Consider the following 19,674-nt stretch of genomic DNA (forward strand, 5'->3'; position numbering starts at 1 on the left):
ACTGCAAAAAATACCAAATATTTTAACAGGCGATTTGACGTGTTTGGATTTGTCATCTTCTGTGAACACTTCACGTGTATAATCGTGACTCAGGGCACCTTCTTCTTCTTCCTGATGCAGTTCATTTTACTTCATCTTTCCAAGCACATAAGTGACAGTCAGGGTCTGCCGTGTTTCATTTAAGTGGGCACAATGAGGTTTTTTAGATTTAAAATGTATTATAATCTGTATTGGAATCATCTTAATTCACTGAAACATTAAAAATTACCTGAATAAAGAAAATAAACTGGGACACGCTGATTTATTGACACTGTAGGGCCCACTTCTTGCAGTGTGTGACGTGTGGGGGCCGAGCAGAGGGCTGCTCTGATTTAACTTGGAGTCATCTGGATGTGTGTTATCACTCTCCGAGAGACTGTAAGCGTAAGGACTGCGCAGCTCTGAGAAAAGTCGCTTTGGAAGTACCACGAGTTCATTAGCGGTGGATTTTTACGCATCGGAGACGCATGGCACAACCGGACTGCGATGACAAGATGACGCATTTACCGACTCTGTGGCACTTGTGATTGAGAAAGAGAGCGAGAGAGAGGGAGAGAGAGAGAGAGAGAGAGAAGGAGACAAAGTGAGGCAGACGGTTTGGTGTCAGGTTGCCACATCCGGCCGTGTCTTCTCTCCAAACGGTGCGCTCTCCGTTGCCGTGCGCTTTCTCTTTGGGACGAGAAATGGGATGCAGAGGCGCGCTGGGATGCTGCGTGCTCGCCGCACTGTCTTGCTGGCTCCTTCCCGGCTGCAGAGGTAACATAACCGTGGCCGTGATGCTCCCGGACAACCACCAGAAGTACCCGTGGGCTCTTCCGCGCGTCTTCCCGGCACTCCTCATGGCGCACGAGGACCTGCACGTCAAACACAAGCTTCTGCTCGACCGCTCCATCAACATCCTGAACTACAGCACGGAGGACCCCGCGGCGGGGTCGTGCGCCGAGAGCCGGGCGCAAGTGGTGGCCGTGGACGCCAAGCTTTACATCCGCCCGGACGCCTTCTTCGGACCCGGGTGCGTGTACCCGCTTGCCTCCGTTGGGCGATTCGCATCCCACTGGAAAATCCCGCTAATCACCGCTGGTGGACCCGCGTACGGCTTCGACAAGCGGGAGGAGTACCGGACCATTGTGCGCAGCGGACCGTCCACCACAAAGCTGGGGGACTTCGCCAACGTCCTGCACACGCACTTTAACTGGACGTCCCGGGCAGTGGTGATATTTTACGACCGGCGGCAGGACGATCGGCCGCACTACTTCCTCTCTGAGGGGATTTACCTGAACCTGAAGGAGCAGATGAACATTACAGTGGGGGCCCACCCGTACCAGGAGGACTACAAGTACCACAAGGATGTCATTACTTTTATCAAGGAGAGCGGGAGAAGTAAGTTCATGCTGAGGGAGGTGTGATTAAAAGTTTGAAATCTAGGAAGTTAAAAATGGGTATCTTACAAACCAACAGAAACACCAGCTCTAAAAGAGTATGATTAAAAACCCCAAAACATTTTGTGTGTGTGTGTGTGTGTGTGTGTGTGTATCTTTTTTTCTGTGCGTTTTTATCTTGAAGTAAAGCAGATCTCCAGCTGGATATTATAAAGATAATGTCAGTGGATGGAAAGCGAAATTTCCATCATACTGGATGATCTGCATGGGAAACAATTTGGTTAAGTTTGCCTGCATGCAGATTTATTTCCCAATTGTTTGAGGGGGGGAAAAATCTATATTCGAAATGATTTAAGTGCATCAGACCGTTGTGGAAATAACTAGATGTCCACAACAGGCATTTTGCTTTTTCTCCCAGAATGAGGTCACAGTGAAGTTTTTTCCTAAGAAGATACAAACAGAGGTGGACTGGAATAGGTGCAGGGAAAGCCTGTTTACTCGGGAGTTATTACACAGGAATGTTTAGGCTGTGGGCAGTCTGCTGCTTTGGGTTTATTGCCTTGTGGAGGACCACCACCTGTGTTTTTTAAAGACACACAGAGAGAGGGAGAAAAGTTGTGAGTAAGCGTGTGTCCTTGCAGCCAAACAGTGCTGCTTGCTTTGTAATGAGAATATAAAGGAGGCTTACAATCAATTCAGCCTGGTCAATATTTGCTGTGCAGCCAGTTAAGTTAGGTTTATATCAATTATTTAAAAATCACGTGGAGATAAAGTTTCCAAAGAGAAAAAAAAATAGCAAAGCTGTTCGGGGGGTTTGCACAGGGACCCGAAAACAGCGACTCCCAGTTCATGCAGTTTAAACTACTACATTACTGTGCAAAAGTCTAAAGCCACCCCCCATTTATTCATATTTAGCTAGGACAATAGGAAATTGGTGCACACATTTATTGAAACTTGTGCAAACTTACATATAAATACAGTATATAAATCAAAAAAGAGTTTGTATGAGTCTAACAAGCTTGAAAAATCAATATTTGGAGTGACCACATTTGTTTTTTAGCACGCCTGAACTCTCTTAGGAAAGTTTTCTTTTAATTTCTTTAAGCAGTCTTGTTCTCCTGGCTTCACGAAGGACGGTCAAAGCTCTTGTTTGGATGTTGGCTGCCTTTTGCTCCATTCTCCATCAAGATAATCTCACACTGCTTCAGTAATTTTGAGATCCGGGCTCTTGGTGAGGCCGATCCATGACTGATAGTGTTCCCTTGTGTGATTTTCTATCCAGTTATGCTTTTACTGCATTGAGAATCTGCCTGGCATCATTGCCATCCTGAAGAGAGCACCGTCCTGTGTTAATCCCGCCATCAAGCTTGTCACAATCTCTAACATCCCTCAAACCACGATAGAGCCCCCACCGTGTTTTACAGATGGCTGTAGACACCCACTGTTGTACCTGTCTCCTTACCTCTTCCAAACATTTATCTGAACCAGAAATTTCACATTTGGGTTCATCACTTCCTCATACCTGTTGCCACTTTTCACTTCAGTTCTTGTGTAATTTGATGTCCCTCAGTCTTTTCCCACCCTTATAAATGGCTTCTTGACAGCCACCTGTCCTGAGATCCGTCCCTTAAGTTCTGTGTCCGGTCTTTGTTCTCTCATCTGTTTTAGATAGTGTTTCAGACTTGTCCTCAAAGCTTTTAAGGTCACACTGCATAGCATGCTAAGTATGCATATAGAAGCCCAACTTGTTGGGCTCAAAATACTATGTTATGTCTGTTGAACTGTGCTATTATTCACATTTTTTATTGCTTAAACTAAAGAAATGAGAACATTATGTGTTTTTTCAACAGGTTGCTGGTAATAAAGTACCCAACGAAGATTATACTTCTTTATACTTCTTTGCAAAGTTGTCAGTTATGTGTAGACACAACACTGTTTCATCCCTTTAGCTAGGTACCTTTTTTAGTCCTGGAATGATTCGGAGGTCATGTTAAGTGGTTCACCAAATAATAACTTCTTTTTTTTTTCAAAATGGTAAGGTGAAGGACTGGATGGAAAATTAGTGAAAAAGCAGCCAAATGAAAACTTTGAAAGACCTCTATCACACCTGGAGAACTGCTGCTCAAGATAGGGTTAAAAAAAACTGACAGAAAAGTCTGGCTATATGACTCGAGTCTTTTGCACAGCACCTTATATAAAATATAGATAAACCACTGAAACTGTTTGCTAAAAGTCCAAATAAAACTGTAATCTAAATTTACTGGATTAATAGTTGAAATGAAGTAACTGGCTAACATTTTCAACATAAAGTTATAAATAAACAGTAAAAACTGAAACTTCTAGCTAAGCTGATGATATGAAGAGCTGTTAAAGCTACAAACCGTACATAAATGGTTGAAATAATAAGCTTACAGCAAAAGTAGCAGCAGTATAGTAATAGTTGCTAGTAGTACAGGAATGGACCCCCGCGACCCTGAAAAGGATAAGCGAAAGCGAATGGATGGATGGATAGTACAGGAATGGAAAGCTGAAAGTTGTGCAGATACAGGTTTAAATGAGTTTGCTGAAAATGAAAAATGTTGAAGAGAGACGTATTTTGGAGTCCAGGGCTGTGGGTGTAGAGGAGATGGAAAAGGTTGGGGTCCACTCCACGTTTGATTAAATTATGGGGCATTATGAAACATGAAAACACAGTTTTCCCTCAGTGGAAACAAACAGAAACAAACTGCAGCCAGTAGAAGAGCTGGAACAAGACGATACCAACAATGCCACGGTGTCAGCAGACTATTAGATAGACTTAAAGCTTCAACCTTGAAATATTTTGTCCCACTGAAAAAACCCCCCCATTCATCTAGACGTCAACAAATCATAATACCGCTATTTCTTTAAAGGTAGCAGAAGGAGGCCTTTAAATCTCTCACCACTCTTCTGTCCTTAAGCTTTACGAACTGGAAATATCATGAGGCAGACTTGACGATTACTGCTCTTGTGAAAATGCATTTGTGTGGTTGAATGTCTTCTGAATGGTAAGGTTATCATTGGATCAGTCAACATTTTGTTCTTCACTTTAGATAACATATTAGATCCTAATATGTTATTTAAATATTAAATCATATTAGAATTTCCAACTCTTATTTTTAAGTCCTTCAACCCAGTTCTTCATCTGTACAGTCTCATTTGTATTGATACGCATCCGTGTACAAGAAATAAGTATTTTCCACTTTTTAAGGGATGAAAGAACGCAGTGTTTGGAGGTTGGAGGGGTTTGGTGGTGGATGTAATCATTTCACTCCATGCACCAGAGAAAACACTTAAGTTGTATCATTTTAAATACGTTATGTATGCATTATTAATTTAAAATATGTTATCATTAAAGACTATTTGGCTGTATTCAATAAAAACTATGTCGCTAGAAAATAAAAACGACTTGGTTATGCTACAGTCACACAACAGAAAACAGTGGATATTATTGTGACCGTTTGCAACAAACTTGTGATCTCGTTGCCTGTGAAATGGTTGTTTCTAGAATAGTGACGGGTCTGCAGCAACTTGCAATCAGTTGCTGTTTTTAAAGCGACTTTGGTGTGCCACGACGGCATTAAAACAGCAGTAAGACGGAGTCAGTGTGCTAATGACAATTACGTGTTTGTGACAATATGGAAATTAACTGTGATAAATCAGCAAAAAAATCACAAATCTTTTGCAGAAATTCACATTAAACAGAATTTTACATAATGACATAGGTACTTGACAACATCTCTTTTATCTACCATATAAGAAACACAAATTTACTGCCGAGTGTTGGAAATCTGTCTGTTTAGAATCTAGATGTCAGTTATTTCCATATTTCTGCAAAAGTGTCTGAAAATAATTGTGGTCAGTCAGCGGTCTGTGTCAGACTGAGTCTGTTTACAGACATGTTGTCCACTCCACCAGGTAACCTGTGCATTTGCTTTGAAATTGGTAGCCCAGGGTGATTGAGGGTGTTGCACGCTTAACCTCTGGGTGACCAGTTAGTTGCTGCAACTACTTGCAATTGGTTGCTGAAAGCAAACATTTCCATGCCATCACAGAGCAACCAATGATTGCTCTGTTGAGCCACTCGGTTTAAGCATTTCAGACTCTTTGACTGGCTTCAGGAAATAAAAGCTGCTTTGTAAAAAGTACAATTTGGTTTAAGGCATTGAAGACTCCCTGGTTTGCCTTAAGTAGTGCTGGTTGGTATGACTATTACTATTATTTGTATTTTTAATGCATAATGGGGCCTTTACTGTACATAGACTTACAACGGCTCAATCTTCTCTCAAGTACACATAAATATAAAGCACTTAGATGCCCACAATAATAAGGAAAAAACATACACAGAGTCGAAACAATAAAAAAAACCAAAACATAAAATAGAGCATATTGTCTGTTTTTGAATATATTTAAAAATCATATCACACATGAAATTTAGACTGCAATACTGGTATGTCCAATATACCACCCGGTGCTAGGTGTAGACAAAAAAACCGACTTGGTTAGGTTTAGAATTTGTTTTGATGATTTGGTTAATGCTCATTTAAAAGCAGTTTTCTTGGCTGCCAGTCTCAAAATATGCCTCCTACATTGGTTAAAAAGTAATTTTCACTGTCAAGAAGAAAAAAAAAAATCATGTCCAAGAACACAAACAAATATGTGACTTTTTTTTGACTGTTGCACAGTTTGTAATATGAAGGGTTTGACGTTGAGCGAAGTGCGTTGCATCCGGTCTTTATATTCGGTCTTCAGGAATGTATCCTGATAGTGCTAGTGTATATTTGCAAATTATTCATTTCTCTATAATCGCAGGAACATTTGGACAGAATCACTTTTGGATTAACTCAGCAAGTCAGAGCAAAATCTGCTTCAAGCGGTAAACCTTTGAGTATTATGGTTTCTGGCACGGGCAAACAAGCTTTAAACATCTTAATCTGTTGTTACAGTAACAGCATCAACAAATAGTGGGATAAACACAGTGTAAAGGTAGTTCAAGCAGGGAAAGGAGGAGAAACGTGTTGGCAGCTGAAACCCCCACGCACACACCCCAAATAAATTGTGGAGCTGCCACAGTGAGCTGGAGGTCAGAGGAGCTAATGGTTTTGTCAGGACTTGTTGTGGCTCAGCACTCACTTTTGTCCCGGCAGATATCCTCCGGGCTGTCAGTTCTGTTTAGTCACCTGACTGCAGACTGGGTTCAAAAAGCAAAGGCTGAGACGAGAAAGAAAATGTAGGCTTTTAATGTGACGCCTTATATCACTGGAGGTTTAATAGCTTACCAAGTTACTGCATGCTATTTCAAGTTACAAAAAAAACCAAACCTTTCACCTGTTCCACTATGACCTCTAATTCCCCAAATTCCTGATTTTAATATCCAAAAAATTTAGATGGGGGAAGTAACTCAAGAAGTGGTGGTATGTTTCTGTTAAGAAGGACATTTTATTCTTTGTTGGAGTATATTTTGCATCACTGAAATACAAGCACATAAAATACACTGCCTAGCCCCCAAAAAAAGTCGCCACCAAAACAAAGGTCACACACTCTAATATTTTGTTGGATCACCTTTAGCTTTGATTACAGCACACATTATCTTTGGCATTGTTTCGATACGCTTCTGCAATGTCACAAGATTTATTTCCATCCAGTGTTGCATTAATTTTTCACCAAGAACTTACATTGATGATGATAGAGTCTGACCGCTGCGCAAAGCCTTCTCCAGCATATCCCAAAAATTATCAATGGGGTTGAGGTCTGGACTCTGTGGTGACCAATCCATGTGTGAAAATGATGTCTCATGCTCCCAGAACCACTCTTTCACAATTTGAGCCCGATGAATTCTGGCATTGTCATCTTGGAATATGCCCGTGCCATCAGGGAAGAAAAAAACCCACTGATGGTCATTCAGTATAGTCAGGTAGTCAGCTGACCTCATTCTTGGAGCACATACTGGCTTGTACAGTAGGCGGCATGATGGGTGCATCACTTCATCTTGCCTCTCTTCTTACCCTGATGTGTGTATCTGGTGATGTGCACCTCTTGAGTTTGTCTATTTGGACAAACAGGCTGAAGGTGCCAGTTTGTTGTGGAAGAGCTTAAAAAACTGCGTGGATGAGTGGTGTCACAGTGGCTACGTCCATCTTTTGTACTGGTATATGGTCAAAGACTAGTTCAAGAAGCCGGAAACCAGGTTTTTATGCATTTAAGTTTATTATTTAAGTATATAAATCTAAGTTCATGTATTTAAGTTTATAAGACAATGATGTCATGAGTGCCAGTGTTCAATATAGGTCAGGCTCAACAAAATATGACTGACCAGACTCCTACACAGACAAGTCACAGCCATCCCATTTTCAATCCCATTTCAGTTTATAGGTGTGTAACGTCACCACCCAGTAGACTATAACTGACCACAAATCTTAGAGGAGGAAAATATTTTTAACTTTTGTAAAGGAAAATCTTTTGTTTGACTGCAGGCCATATTTTAAAACACAAAACTGATTTAAGAGATTTCTTTTCCTCAAACCTGCAGATTAGTTGGAAATTAAATGAAATATGGAGGACCACTTTTAGATGACTGATTAGCATAGAATAAAATACTTTGCTAGTTTGTTTTAGGATTAGGCTTTCTTTTTAGTGAAGGTTTGTTCTGTGGGGGAAACAGAGGAAACGGGAGAAGCCTTCACACTAAAATATGACAGCAGCTTTGGACTTAAATTCAAGCAATCACTCAGTGAGTGCACATATGGATAAATGAGATTAGTATTTGGACTTTTTTTAAGGTTACAGGAAACATATACAGTGCATAGTCAGCCCAGTCTAATTCCCAGGAGTAAAATACTGCCATTTTGTTAAAGCTTCTGCTCCCCTTTGTTGTCTTTAAATTAAGCCCAAGGTAACTCTTGGTGTCTGTGGGAAATATGAGATGGGTCTTGCGAACGGACACTGGTAAATAAGCCCTCCGTGTAACATTTAAACACACAGTGGAATGCCTGTTTTTTGTTTTTTAATGTGCAGACTTGATGTTGTTGAGGAGCATATTTGAACCCAAACCACAATCTTTTCCATGCAGGTTTTAGTGCCAGTGGGTAAACACAATTATTTTTACAGAGAAGGAATCACAGCGAAAAGATGAGCCAGATATACAAGTTTCTCTTTACTAACCATCTATTCCACATACTTATAGGACCTTTTAAAATGTACCCAAAATGCACCCCCCAACCTTCCAAAAAAACATCCGGGGTATGAGTGCTTGTTCCTGTAATTCTCTGTCATAGATATTAAACTGATGCAGTTTGGGTTTTAAACTACGATATATCCTGTTTGTAGATGTTTGAGGCTCAAGAATGCTGGAAAAAATAAGACAAATTAAGGAGCGCCAAATTTAAATCTTCACCTTTGTGCTCACATATGAAGGTCAAGTTGATTATAAGTGGGTGGAAACAGTTTTTTTCATATTTGGTTCATTTTATATATAATAACGCTTGTACCCTTCCTTCCCTCACCACAACCTGTCGTGGCAGATGGATCCCTGAGTCTGGTTCTGCCGGAGGTTTCTTCCTGTTAAAAGGGAGTTTTTCCTTCTCACTGTCGCCAAAGCGCTTGCTCATAGGGGTTCATATGATTGTTGAGTTTTTCACTGTATGTATTATTGTAGGGTCTACATTATAATATAAAGCGCCTTGAGGTGACTGTTGTTGCGATTTGGTGCTGTATCAATAAAACTGAATTGAAGTGAATAGCTCTTTACAACAGGATAGCTGTCTTTTGGTTTGCGCAGATTGCCAGCAATATTTGACGACCTTTGATAAGAACCATTAGCATAGTGGGAGTAGTGGCTTGTTACCCTGTTTATCTGGCTATTGGTAAACTGAAAAACATTTAACTTCAGTGCATTCAGGCTTGTCAGGGGGTGTTTTTAGTTAAAGGGATTGTTCAACCAAATCACCAATAGAAGAAAGATTGAAAGAAAACACAAATCAGTAAATTAAAAGCTGTGGCAGTTTCACAAACTGCCGTGTTAAAAATAAAATAGAAATAGTAAAAAACAAAACAAAGCCCAAACATACATTTTCTTGAGATAAATACTGCGCTTTATTTATTTTTTCATGTAAATTTTCAATGCTCCATGCACCATCATTGAAATTTCACCCATAAGATGTTACACAAACTGTCAAAAAATGACCTCCATGACTAGCTTCTGCTATTCCTCTGTGATTTGGAAGGTTTTGGACCACTTTTTTAGATCTAGCACAGTGTCTAAACACTGAATATATTCCAGCTCCCATCACATTTCCCACTCGTCTTGATGCTTTTACTCTGTTAATGGCACACAAGAGGGAAATTTTCAGCAATCACATCAGGCCCTGATGTGTTTTTTTTTTCTTTTTCAAGTACATATGCAAGTGATTTTCAGCTCTGATCGAGGGATGAAAAGAGTGTCTCTTCACAATGAAGCTCAGGTAGTGCCTCAGTGTAATTACAGAAATCCTGTTTCCCGTGAAACATCCTCAACCATTGTAGGTTTCGTGAGCTGCATGTTGCTTTACAGTTTTCTGTGTAAAGAAAGGCTAGAGGCTGTGCTACAAGTCATTTATTTGACAAGAGCCTTTCATAAAGATCAGAAGATGAACAAACAAAGAGCTGGAGAGGGTAATCCCACCTTAAAAAGATTCATCTGTAAGACAAACATGGCACATGTTAGAAAATCCTGCATAATCCAGGCAACAGAAACACTGAGTGCAATTCTTGGCTTCCTTTCTGTTTGTGCATTTGCATGTGATTACCTATGAAGCAACCAAAACAGTGAAATAGCCCCGAAACAGAGTGAAACAAAACATAGTGCGATTTAGAATCTAAGTCAATAAAGTCATATGTTATAATTTGTCTTATTTTGTTGCAAGAGGTATAAAAATGCAAGGGACTTCTATAACTGGCATAGTGGTGGATCTTTCATATTTGAACTTTTTAAACGCCTTTTTAGAGACATATACACACTACAGAGCTACGATAAACCTGCAGTAAAATATAAGAATTTAAAATACATAAAAATATAATAGTATGCACAGCAGTCTTGTGCTGTCTGTTACAAATCCTCGACATAAAACGGTTCGTTATGGATCCAGAAATAACAGCTGTATGACATTACACCGTTCAGTGAGCAAAGAAAATAACAGAACAACTTCTCAAATTACCACTCACTGAAGCCTTAATCAGCAACCCGTTGCCTGTTTATGAAATACACCTAAACTAATGCAGTCAAATTAAAACACACAATAATTGTTGGGATTTCAGTTTGTAGTGCCTTATCTGTTGTTTTGTATTATTTAGATTGAAACATAAACCAAACATTACAGACTTCATAATTTAGGTAGGAAAACCGGATACGGTAATTTAATGAGATAAAATGGATCGCAGAACAGCTGTAATAAGGGTAGAAAAAAATGGGGGATGTTTTTTGATGAAGATGAAGTCAGCACTCAACTAACAAAACACTGGTTGATAACAAGCTGCACACGCTAAGCTGAAGTCCACTTCCCCATTGACTCCCAGACATCGGCTTCTGAGGTTGAAATTTATGCCTTACACTGTGGTTATGTTAGAATTATACCTAAAAAGAGAATATCACTAATTATTGATCTTCCAGCAATATAGTTTTAAAAATAACATAAAGACGTAGTTGTTAAATGCGATGTTGCTCTTGCAGCACGTGTTGCAGGTGGAGCTGCTCTGCTGGACAAACTATGCATTTACACCATTTTGCTTATATTCACCTTGCAGAGGTGATTTGGTCAAATAAAGATCACAAAATAAAATAATAAAAAAATAATTTTCTGCATTTTATTCTGATTTAAGTTTCATTTTAAAGTTGATAGTTTTCACAACTTTATTAAGCAGATTGCGTTCCCAAATTTGACCATAAAAAGACTAAAATTAAGGACATTTTCCCCGCGTTTTCATTTTTTTCTAGTTAGTTTGTTCAGTTATTTTTCTTTGCTAAACCCTACTTTTTAAAATTGTATTTCAGTTAACTAAAATGTTTCCCCAAATGTAGTTGTAGTTTATACTTTAGTTAGTAACCTTCACCTACTGACTTATAAATTAACACACTCATTATTGTAACATTAAAAGATATATATAGAATAGAGATGTTGGTTCTCTTTTTTAAAGCTCCGAGTGAAATTTAAAACAACGTATATTAACATTGGGTAGCAGACACAGCAGCTGCTCTCATAAAAGCACTAATATTTCTAGTCGTTAAGGATCCATCACATCATGTTTTAATAAAGAAAAGTAGAAAAAGACTAAATGATGAAATATCCCATGTTTTTTGTATAATACTACATTTGTTGTTTCCTGTGAAAACTTTGCTATGTGATGTGAATCTTATGAAAGTCAAGTGGACCCTGCAGCACAAGTATATTTAATAGCTAAATCTAAAAGTTACCTAAATTAATTACAGTCATACAAATCATTACATAATGTATCATTAACAAGTTTTAACTGTGCTCTCGATAATTGTGGTATTATGCCCAGTTTCTGCATATTTATTCTTAAGACTGAAACACCATAAACATCACATTTTCTGTGTTTTCCTAAAGAGAAGTTTTTTGGTTTAAGCCTATTTTTAAAATGAGCATCATTATCTTGAAACGCATTGTTTGGAGGGTAAAGTGAATAGGAAGGAGCTCGTACGAACACCCGCCACAAATACACGCGTTACTGTATGTGTTATTTCAGTAGGAGAAAATACTGAGAATTGTTTGTGTTTAGATCTGGGTCAGTGTCAAAATATGTGCATGAACAAAACAGAATGCTGCAGGATAGGCGGCGCATGCCAATTTGTAAAAACACAGAAGATCCTGACACAATAGCAAATGTTCTATTTTGCAATGTTTAGTAATGCTTCAAAAAAAGAAAACACAGAGCACTGAAAACACAACCTTTCTGTTAGAGGTAAAACTGAAACGTCATTATGTAAATCATGAAGCCATCTTTAAAAAACAAAACAGAATTTAAAAACAAGATTTTGGTTTAAAAACAATCTTTAGAGTCACTTTTAGGTACTTTTATATAACCCTCTGTAAACACAGTGACTTCTGCAACACAAGCGGACATTTTCCCCCTGGCTGTGTAACGTGTTTATTTTGGGATCGGTCCAGCAGACAACAGAGCTACCTGGCATGGTGACCCAAGCTGGAAGAGCTGAGGGTTGGGGTTGAAGCAGCAGCAGCTCTAAAACATGAGGAAATGTCTGTTAGTTGGGAGCTTACTAATGGAAAAAAAATGCAACTTTTTGTTTTTTGTTTTTTTTTTATTTTAAATAAATGAGTCAACAGCAGGAGGGTGTAGGTTCCAGGGTGAAGGTAGTAGGTAGAGACACTGCCACAACCTAAAAAAAGGTTTCAAGTTGGAGTCTCTGATCAACTGAATAGTTTAAAGGTAACCTGAGAGTTCTATCAGGACTGGACACATGGACAGAAAATGCAACAATGTAAAAGCAAAATGTATGTTTTATCAAAACTAACAAAAAGTAAAAAAAAACCCCCCAATAACGCAAAAGCTGATAAGTAGGTTTGACCAAAGTAACAGCAAAAATACATGAAAGGGCAAAAAGACAATCTGATAAAGACAAATGGGAAGAAAGGACTTTATACACTTTATTCATGTTCACGAAAAAGTCAGGAGCCCTAATCTATTCATTTTTGGTTTTAGACATTTTATTATTATCTTTATTATGTCTGTGTCCCTGGTGCAGTGTCTGATTACCCTAGTGTTATGCGTTTTATGTAATTCTGTTTTGTTTTGTTTTTTCTTTTTGCAATAATCAAATCTACAGCCAGAATATCTTTACCTATATAAATAACTGCTAACTGCTGACTAATCTCAATCTTGTAAAATCCCTTTTTTCATTGACTCCCAGATGTTAAACTTAATTGTCACACCTGGAGATTAGCTGCACCAATCATTTTATTGGAGTTTAATGGATTTGGACCATTTTTAACTCTCAGTTACCTCAGAGACCTGGAAATGTCTGAAAACATCAGGTTTAACCACAAAACCAAGGGAAATGTTCCCTTTGTTGAATCTTGATCTAAAACTTGGGACTGAATGGATGAGTCGTAATTTTGTTTGCTTTTTCTTTTTTAAAACCATTTCTGATTCTATTAAATATTTTGACAGTTTTATTTATGTAAAGCTCTTGGATTATAGTTTGTGTATTGCCAAATATACTTTTTATCTCCAGTACCCTTGAAATATTTATAATGTTTAGTCCAGTATTCTTCTTTCTTCACTTGTTTCCACTGTTTGAGGTCCTCTGAACTAATATCCACCCCAATCTTTGTACAGCTTTTCTCTCCATCTTGGCTTGCTCGTGATTTTTTATTCTTTTCTGCTACAGACCATTTTGTTGAAGCCTGACATTTATTAGAATCAGGCATTGCAAAAGTTGAAATAAACGCCAGCTGTCGAAGTGTATTACCCACTACTTAGACTGTGCTGTTCATTTCAATATGTGAAACCACAAGAAACTGGAAAATGTGTCACACTGCTCTGGTTTTAATAGAGATTATTGGTGTTGTCACAATGATAGCAAACAGAGATCAATTAGATTTCAAGGAACCGTATACATGTTTAATCAAAGCCACAGGAAATGTGCTGATATGAATGTCTAGCAGCATCTGAAAGCATGAACATTAAGTAAGTGTTAAAAAAATGCAAGTAAAGTAAATGTCAGTGTGTTTCCCCCAATATTACTGTGAGCTGACGTCCCACCCTAAAGTGGTGTTGAGCAGTAGTTCCCCCTCGCTTCTGAAGGTCTTTCCAAGTCTGTCATTGGTCACTGGCTGTTTTTTCACTCATTGTCCTATCCAGTCCTGACGAGTTTTAGAGGAACCTTTTTTTGTTTGTTAAGCCACTTAACACTGTTCATTTAAGCATAAAAAGCACCTAACTCAAGGGATGATCCAGCGTTGTGTCTACATACTGTATAACAACTTTACAAAGAACCCATTGTAAATTGTATATTTAGGCACTAACAGCCTGTACAAAAATTTTGTTTAGTTGAATCTACTTAAAAAAATCCAAAGATAGCAGTTTTACAGAAATAAGATATTATTTTTTGCACCAACAAATCAATTTTAGAAAGCTGTTAGCTGAATACTTAGGGTATCTCAGAATGCCATCTAACATGTCCTTAAGAGATTTGAAAAAACTGGACCAGTGGAGGACACAAGATGAACCTTATCTGGAAGTCATGTGGTTAAAAAACACACAAAAAAGCCAGCAAAGACCTGATACATGACCTGAGATGACTGGCTCTTTAGCTGATCCTCTACTGTTCACTGAAACCTCATCTGAATAATCTCAGTGTAAGAGCTGCTGCTTCTTAAGAATGGGAAACAGGGAAAAAAGGTTTAGGTGTACAACAAACCAAAGAACTGGACTGGCATCAGTGGCAGTCCAGTTCCTTTAAACTGTATTTCCACTTATGTTTGCACATTTTTCAGTAAATTGGTGCAATTATTTCACCGTTTAAAATGTAAAGAAGTGAGGGGTGGCTCAAGACTTTTGCATGGTACCGTAGTTGAAGACAAAATGTACCTTCTGCAATGCCAACAAAAAACATTAGCATGTTAGAACATTTATTTCCATAGTGCATAGAGCACTAGGGAATTGAGAGATATGCTAACAGACAATCTAAGTCAGGGGTGTCCAACTCCAGGCCTCAAGGGCCGGTGTCCTGCAGGTTTTAGATATCACCCTGGGTGATCACCTGGGATATCACACCTGAATCCAATGATTAGTTCATTACCAGGGCTCTGGAGAACTTAAAGACATGTTAAGGAGGTAATTTAGCCATTTAAATCAGCTGCGTTGGCTCAAGGACACATCTAAAACCTGCAGGACATCGGCCCTCGAGGCCTGGAGTTGGACACCCCTGATCTAAGTAATCTAAGTGGTGTTAAAAATTACATGATATGAGTGATCATTTATCTAACACCAGACATGCATCTGCCAAAATATGATATAGTCTGAACCCAGCACAAGATGGACTTTTTTTGGTATGTTTTGAAGAAAATTAAAAAGTGATTGATTGGTGCTTTTCTATTCACAGTCGTGTACATCTGTGGGCCCTTGGACACGTTTATGACCATCATGGAACAGTTTCAGAATGATATCCAGGACCCAGAAAACTATGCTATCTTCTATCTAGATGTGTTTGCTGAGATCTTGGCGGATCGCAAACCGTGGCAGAAAGCTGACTGGGCTGATCCCATCAAGGTTTTTAAGGTAAAATGAACACATACCTGTTTATGCTTGGATTTATTAGATGCTGCCATCACTGTTTCACTTGCTTTGCTATTGGAAATCACACAAGACCGCCATTTGGCATGGGAAATGGTAATCTCGCTTAATTGAGTGGCATTACCATGTTTCAATTACGGTGTCCATTGGGCTGAGTAAACTCAGCATGGCTGTGGAAATTAAAAACATGTGAAGCTTTTATGGTAATGACAGACATGTAGATGAAAGACTTGCATATACTCTTACAAGCTGGTAAGATTAGTTCAGCTTACAAAGTTGAACCAATTTGGTCTCTTCAGTCTCAGATGACACAAATTGTCCCTCTTCTCAGACACTTTGACCACTTTAAAGAGGGAAATTCTTGCATGACATTAATGAATCGGGTGATGTGTTTTTACAGGAAGCCTTTTAGCCCTATGAATTGGTGCACTGAGAAATAAGAATGTAGGCACAAATGTGTCAGTCCACTAATTTATCCCCCTAAATGTCACACTGGCTCCCCCTAATTCTCTTAATGAAGTATTTTCAGTAGTTTTGAAGCAGAGTAGCCTTTGTAAAATAAATCTTGCATAATAATTAGTGGATTAAGACATAATGTACAGCATATATTTGCCTAAATTGCCAATAATAAGATAAAACATTAACTTTGAATAGCTGGAAAATCTTCTTGTACAGTCTTGTAAGACTTATGTTACAGCACGGTTTTTAGACAGTTTTTCGCTGTTTTTTTTTTTTTAATTCAAGGGGTTTAACAAAAATAATTAGTACTGCAAAAGTGTAGATTTAATCTTAACAAATAATAAGGTATTTAATCTGTATACCTGTCCACAAGGGTTGGATTTATTTCAAGAAGGAAGCAATTTTAAGATCGCAGAGAAGATTTAATAATGAAAGGAATTGCTTGTTTTGCAATGTTGAAAGCATGAACTGGGAAACACTCTGTGTCTCTATCTGTTCATCTGAATCTGAACTTCTTCTAACCTTCTGAGCTGTAAAGCCACATTTTTGGATCTGATATTTTTCATCATGAAAGGTGTTAATTTGTCTGCATGCCGTAACAGGTCTCATTATCGCAATATGCTTCCTTCACAGCAATAATTGCTTGTGGAAGTTTGTGGTAGGTCTCCAGTAACTGTTGTAACATGAAAACCAAGCTGTAGAATTTCCAGATAAGAGCAAAAAAACCCAACTTGTTTTTTTGCCAAAAACTGGTTTTTGTGACTAAGAGTGTATCGACAGAATCAAAGGTCAGCAAAGGTAAACATTTGCACTGAAACATCTGGGTCAAAATTTGATTGCTAGACTACAGATCTCTGTCAGCACTTGTGCCTGCAGAGCAGTTTGTATTGAACCAATTTTCGAAGTCATTAAAGAAGTAACAACACACTCTGTCAGGCTGTATTTGTAATTGCACGACGAATTCTAAGACCAATAGTGTTTTTATGTTTTTTCGAAACACATATTCCACACTGGAGAGGGTTTTGTCTAAGCAGCTGCTTTATTTTAGGACCTGTTTTTTACTGAATAAAATGTGAATTAGTCACCAGAGTGAGGGATGAGTTGCTGACAGAGGTGTGAGGAGAGTAGTTCAGTTATGTTGGAGTCTAGGTAGAAAATGGGTGGATGGATGAAAAACAGGCCTTTTAAATCTTTGTTAGTTGATTAATACAAATAAATATCTATGTATAATAAGCATACATGTATTTCATTATATTTGATGTTTAAGTTGGTACCTTGTTTTAAAACAGCGATAACCGTTTCTTGAATATTTTGCAAGTCTTTGTGTTTTGTTGGAGGTTGTTAAAGTAGCTCCCTTCTTGTTTAGTTGTTGGCTGACTCGTAGCTCTCGCTGTCAGATATGACTGGGCTTCTCAAGCTGTTGTCTGTGTGTGCTAGGGAGAGTAAGGTGATGGCATTTCTATGTCGTTGATGTTGTTGTATAACGTTTTTCTATCACGGAGAAATTTATGCCAGTATTATTGCGGATGATATGATATGATATGGCACATACCTGAAATCAGTAAATTACTTAACAGTGAACACAATGATAGCGGTAACACTCAAACAGTTTATTTTGTTATTTGCATCATTGAAACACAAGCTAAGTGTGTCTTTGTGACACTCACTTTGGGCTTCATTTAATACCATGAATATACTGTTTTCACAGGACTCTATGAATGCTAACTGTAACTAAGTACACACCACCAAACACTTATCTTGTTGACTTATTTTCTTGCTTAGATTGTGGGGGAGATATTCTAAGATCTTCAGATCCCATCAAACCATTTCAGCCATGTTGGTCTGAACTTCAACTGGGTCATTGCAACACCTTCAGTCATTCAGCTATTCTGTTGTGAACCTACTGCTGATGTGCTTGAGATTATTGTCATGTTGCATATCTCAGTCTGTGCCAAGCTTTAGCTGTCAGACAGATGTCCTCATACTTGACTCTAGAATCCTTTGGTATACAGAAGAATTCATAGTCGACTCAATGACTGTGAGAGGATCAGGTCCTGTGGCCACAAAACAAGCCCAAACAACCACCACTGTGTTAACTGTCACCAAATCTGGTGCTGTGCATTATGGCCAAACATCTCCACTTTGGTCTCATCACTATTCAAGAACTCGTGTTGTTTGTTAAGATGCAACTTTGTAAACCTAAGCTGTGCTTCCATGTCCTAGAAAACCCTTCCAAACAAGCTGGATTTGTTCAGTGTTTCACTAATATTTCTCTCAACAACTTTAACAACATTTTTTTTTTGAATTATCACAGACTGCATGTTTAGGTGGTTACACATTAGGTAACTCAGGGTATTACACAGCCAAGCTGTTGTCATTTACATTTAGTATGTGTTTCTTTCTACTTTACTATGATAGAATTGCAACAGCCAGTGAATGAACAGCTGAATATTGAGCTAGTTTGAGTCAACTAGGACTTTAAGTGTTCTAAAAGAGGGTCTTCGTGTCTCATTTCAGATGTATTCTATGGACCTACTTGGTTACTGCATTCATTATGGAAGGATGATGTTGTCTCAGATTAAGCACATCAAATTGTGCAGAAGTGATGATTGAAGCATTTGATCATAAGTGTTACGGTCACTGTGCTAGCTATTTTTTTTTTGCAAACCTTTATTTAACTTCTTGTAACCCAGCGCATATGTAATACTACATTTTTCCACAGTGAAGATGACTTGAAACAACAGCAAAACACATCTAAAACATTTTGACCTTTCTAAGCACACCTCTTGATATTTTAATTATGGAAACTTGTGTATACCACCAGGGAAATGTAGAGTATTTTTAAGAATGCATCTCTCATATCTATCTTCACTCTTTGTTAACATTTCCGTCTTTGTGCTTCCTCTAGTCTGTTTTCGTCATAACGTACCGGCCTCCTGATAATCCAGAATACAAAGACTTTCAGAAGAAACTCCATGCCAGAGCTCAGAGGGATTTTGGTGTGCACTTGGAGCCGTCGTTGGTAAGTTATCACCTTTAACATATATCTGAGTTCTGATTAGAATTGTAACCTACTTAATCTTTTTTTCAGATATTCTGTGCAGAAAAAAATCTAGTTGCTCTGTGTCATTGTCAGCACCTAATGATAGATGATGTTTATTGTATTATGTATTATTGAATGTTTAGAAGGGCCCAGTGTAATGCAGAATATCCTCATGCTGCTGTTTGGTCTCTTCTTGCAGATGGACTACATCGCTGGCAGCTTCTATGATGGTTTTATACTATATGCAATGGCCTTACAGGAGACGCTGGCGGAGGGGGGAGCCCAGAATGACGGCATTAACATCACAATGAGGACACAGAACCGCCAGTTCTGGGGTGAGTTCATTTCTGTAAATTTGTAACAACGGTTTCAGAAACTAAGAGACAGTGACAGTGAGCTTTTCTGTCACTGTTTGATCTTGCATCTATC

The 19,674-nt window shown here is 38.4% G+C and overlaps 1 protein-coding gene across 1 annotated transcript in view; it reads left to right on the plus strand.

The window, feature by feature from the left end:
* Nucleotides 1-366: 366 nt before the first annotated feature.
* The window catches only part of npr2 (natriuretic peptide receptor 2), an 87,067-nt gene continuing 67,759 nt past the window's right edge, over nt 367-19,674 (plus strand). The window contains exons 1-4 of the mRNA XM_005470440.4: nt 367-1,419; nt 15,553-15,728; nt 19,111-19,224; nt 19,445-19,580. Of these exons, the coding sequence (XP_005470497.1) occupies nt 723-1,419; nt 15,553-15,728; nt 19,111-19,224; nt 19,445-19,580 (1,123 nt within the window). The 5' untranslated portion in view covers nt 367-722. The remainder of the gene's footprint in view (nt 1,420-15,552; nt 15,729-19,110; nt 19,225-19,444; nt 19,581-19,674) is intronic.

Source organism: Oreochromis niloticus, linkage group LG7 (genome assembly GCF_001858045.2).
Source record: "Oreochromis niloticus isolate F11D_XX linkage group LG7, O_niloticus_UMD_NMBU, whole genome shotgun sequence".
In the NCBI taxonomy this organism is placed as follows: Eukaryota; Metazoa; Chordata; class Actinopteri; order Cichliformes; family Cichlidae; genus Oreochromis; species Oreochromis niloticus.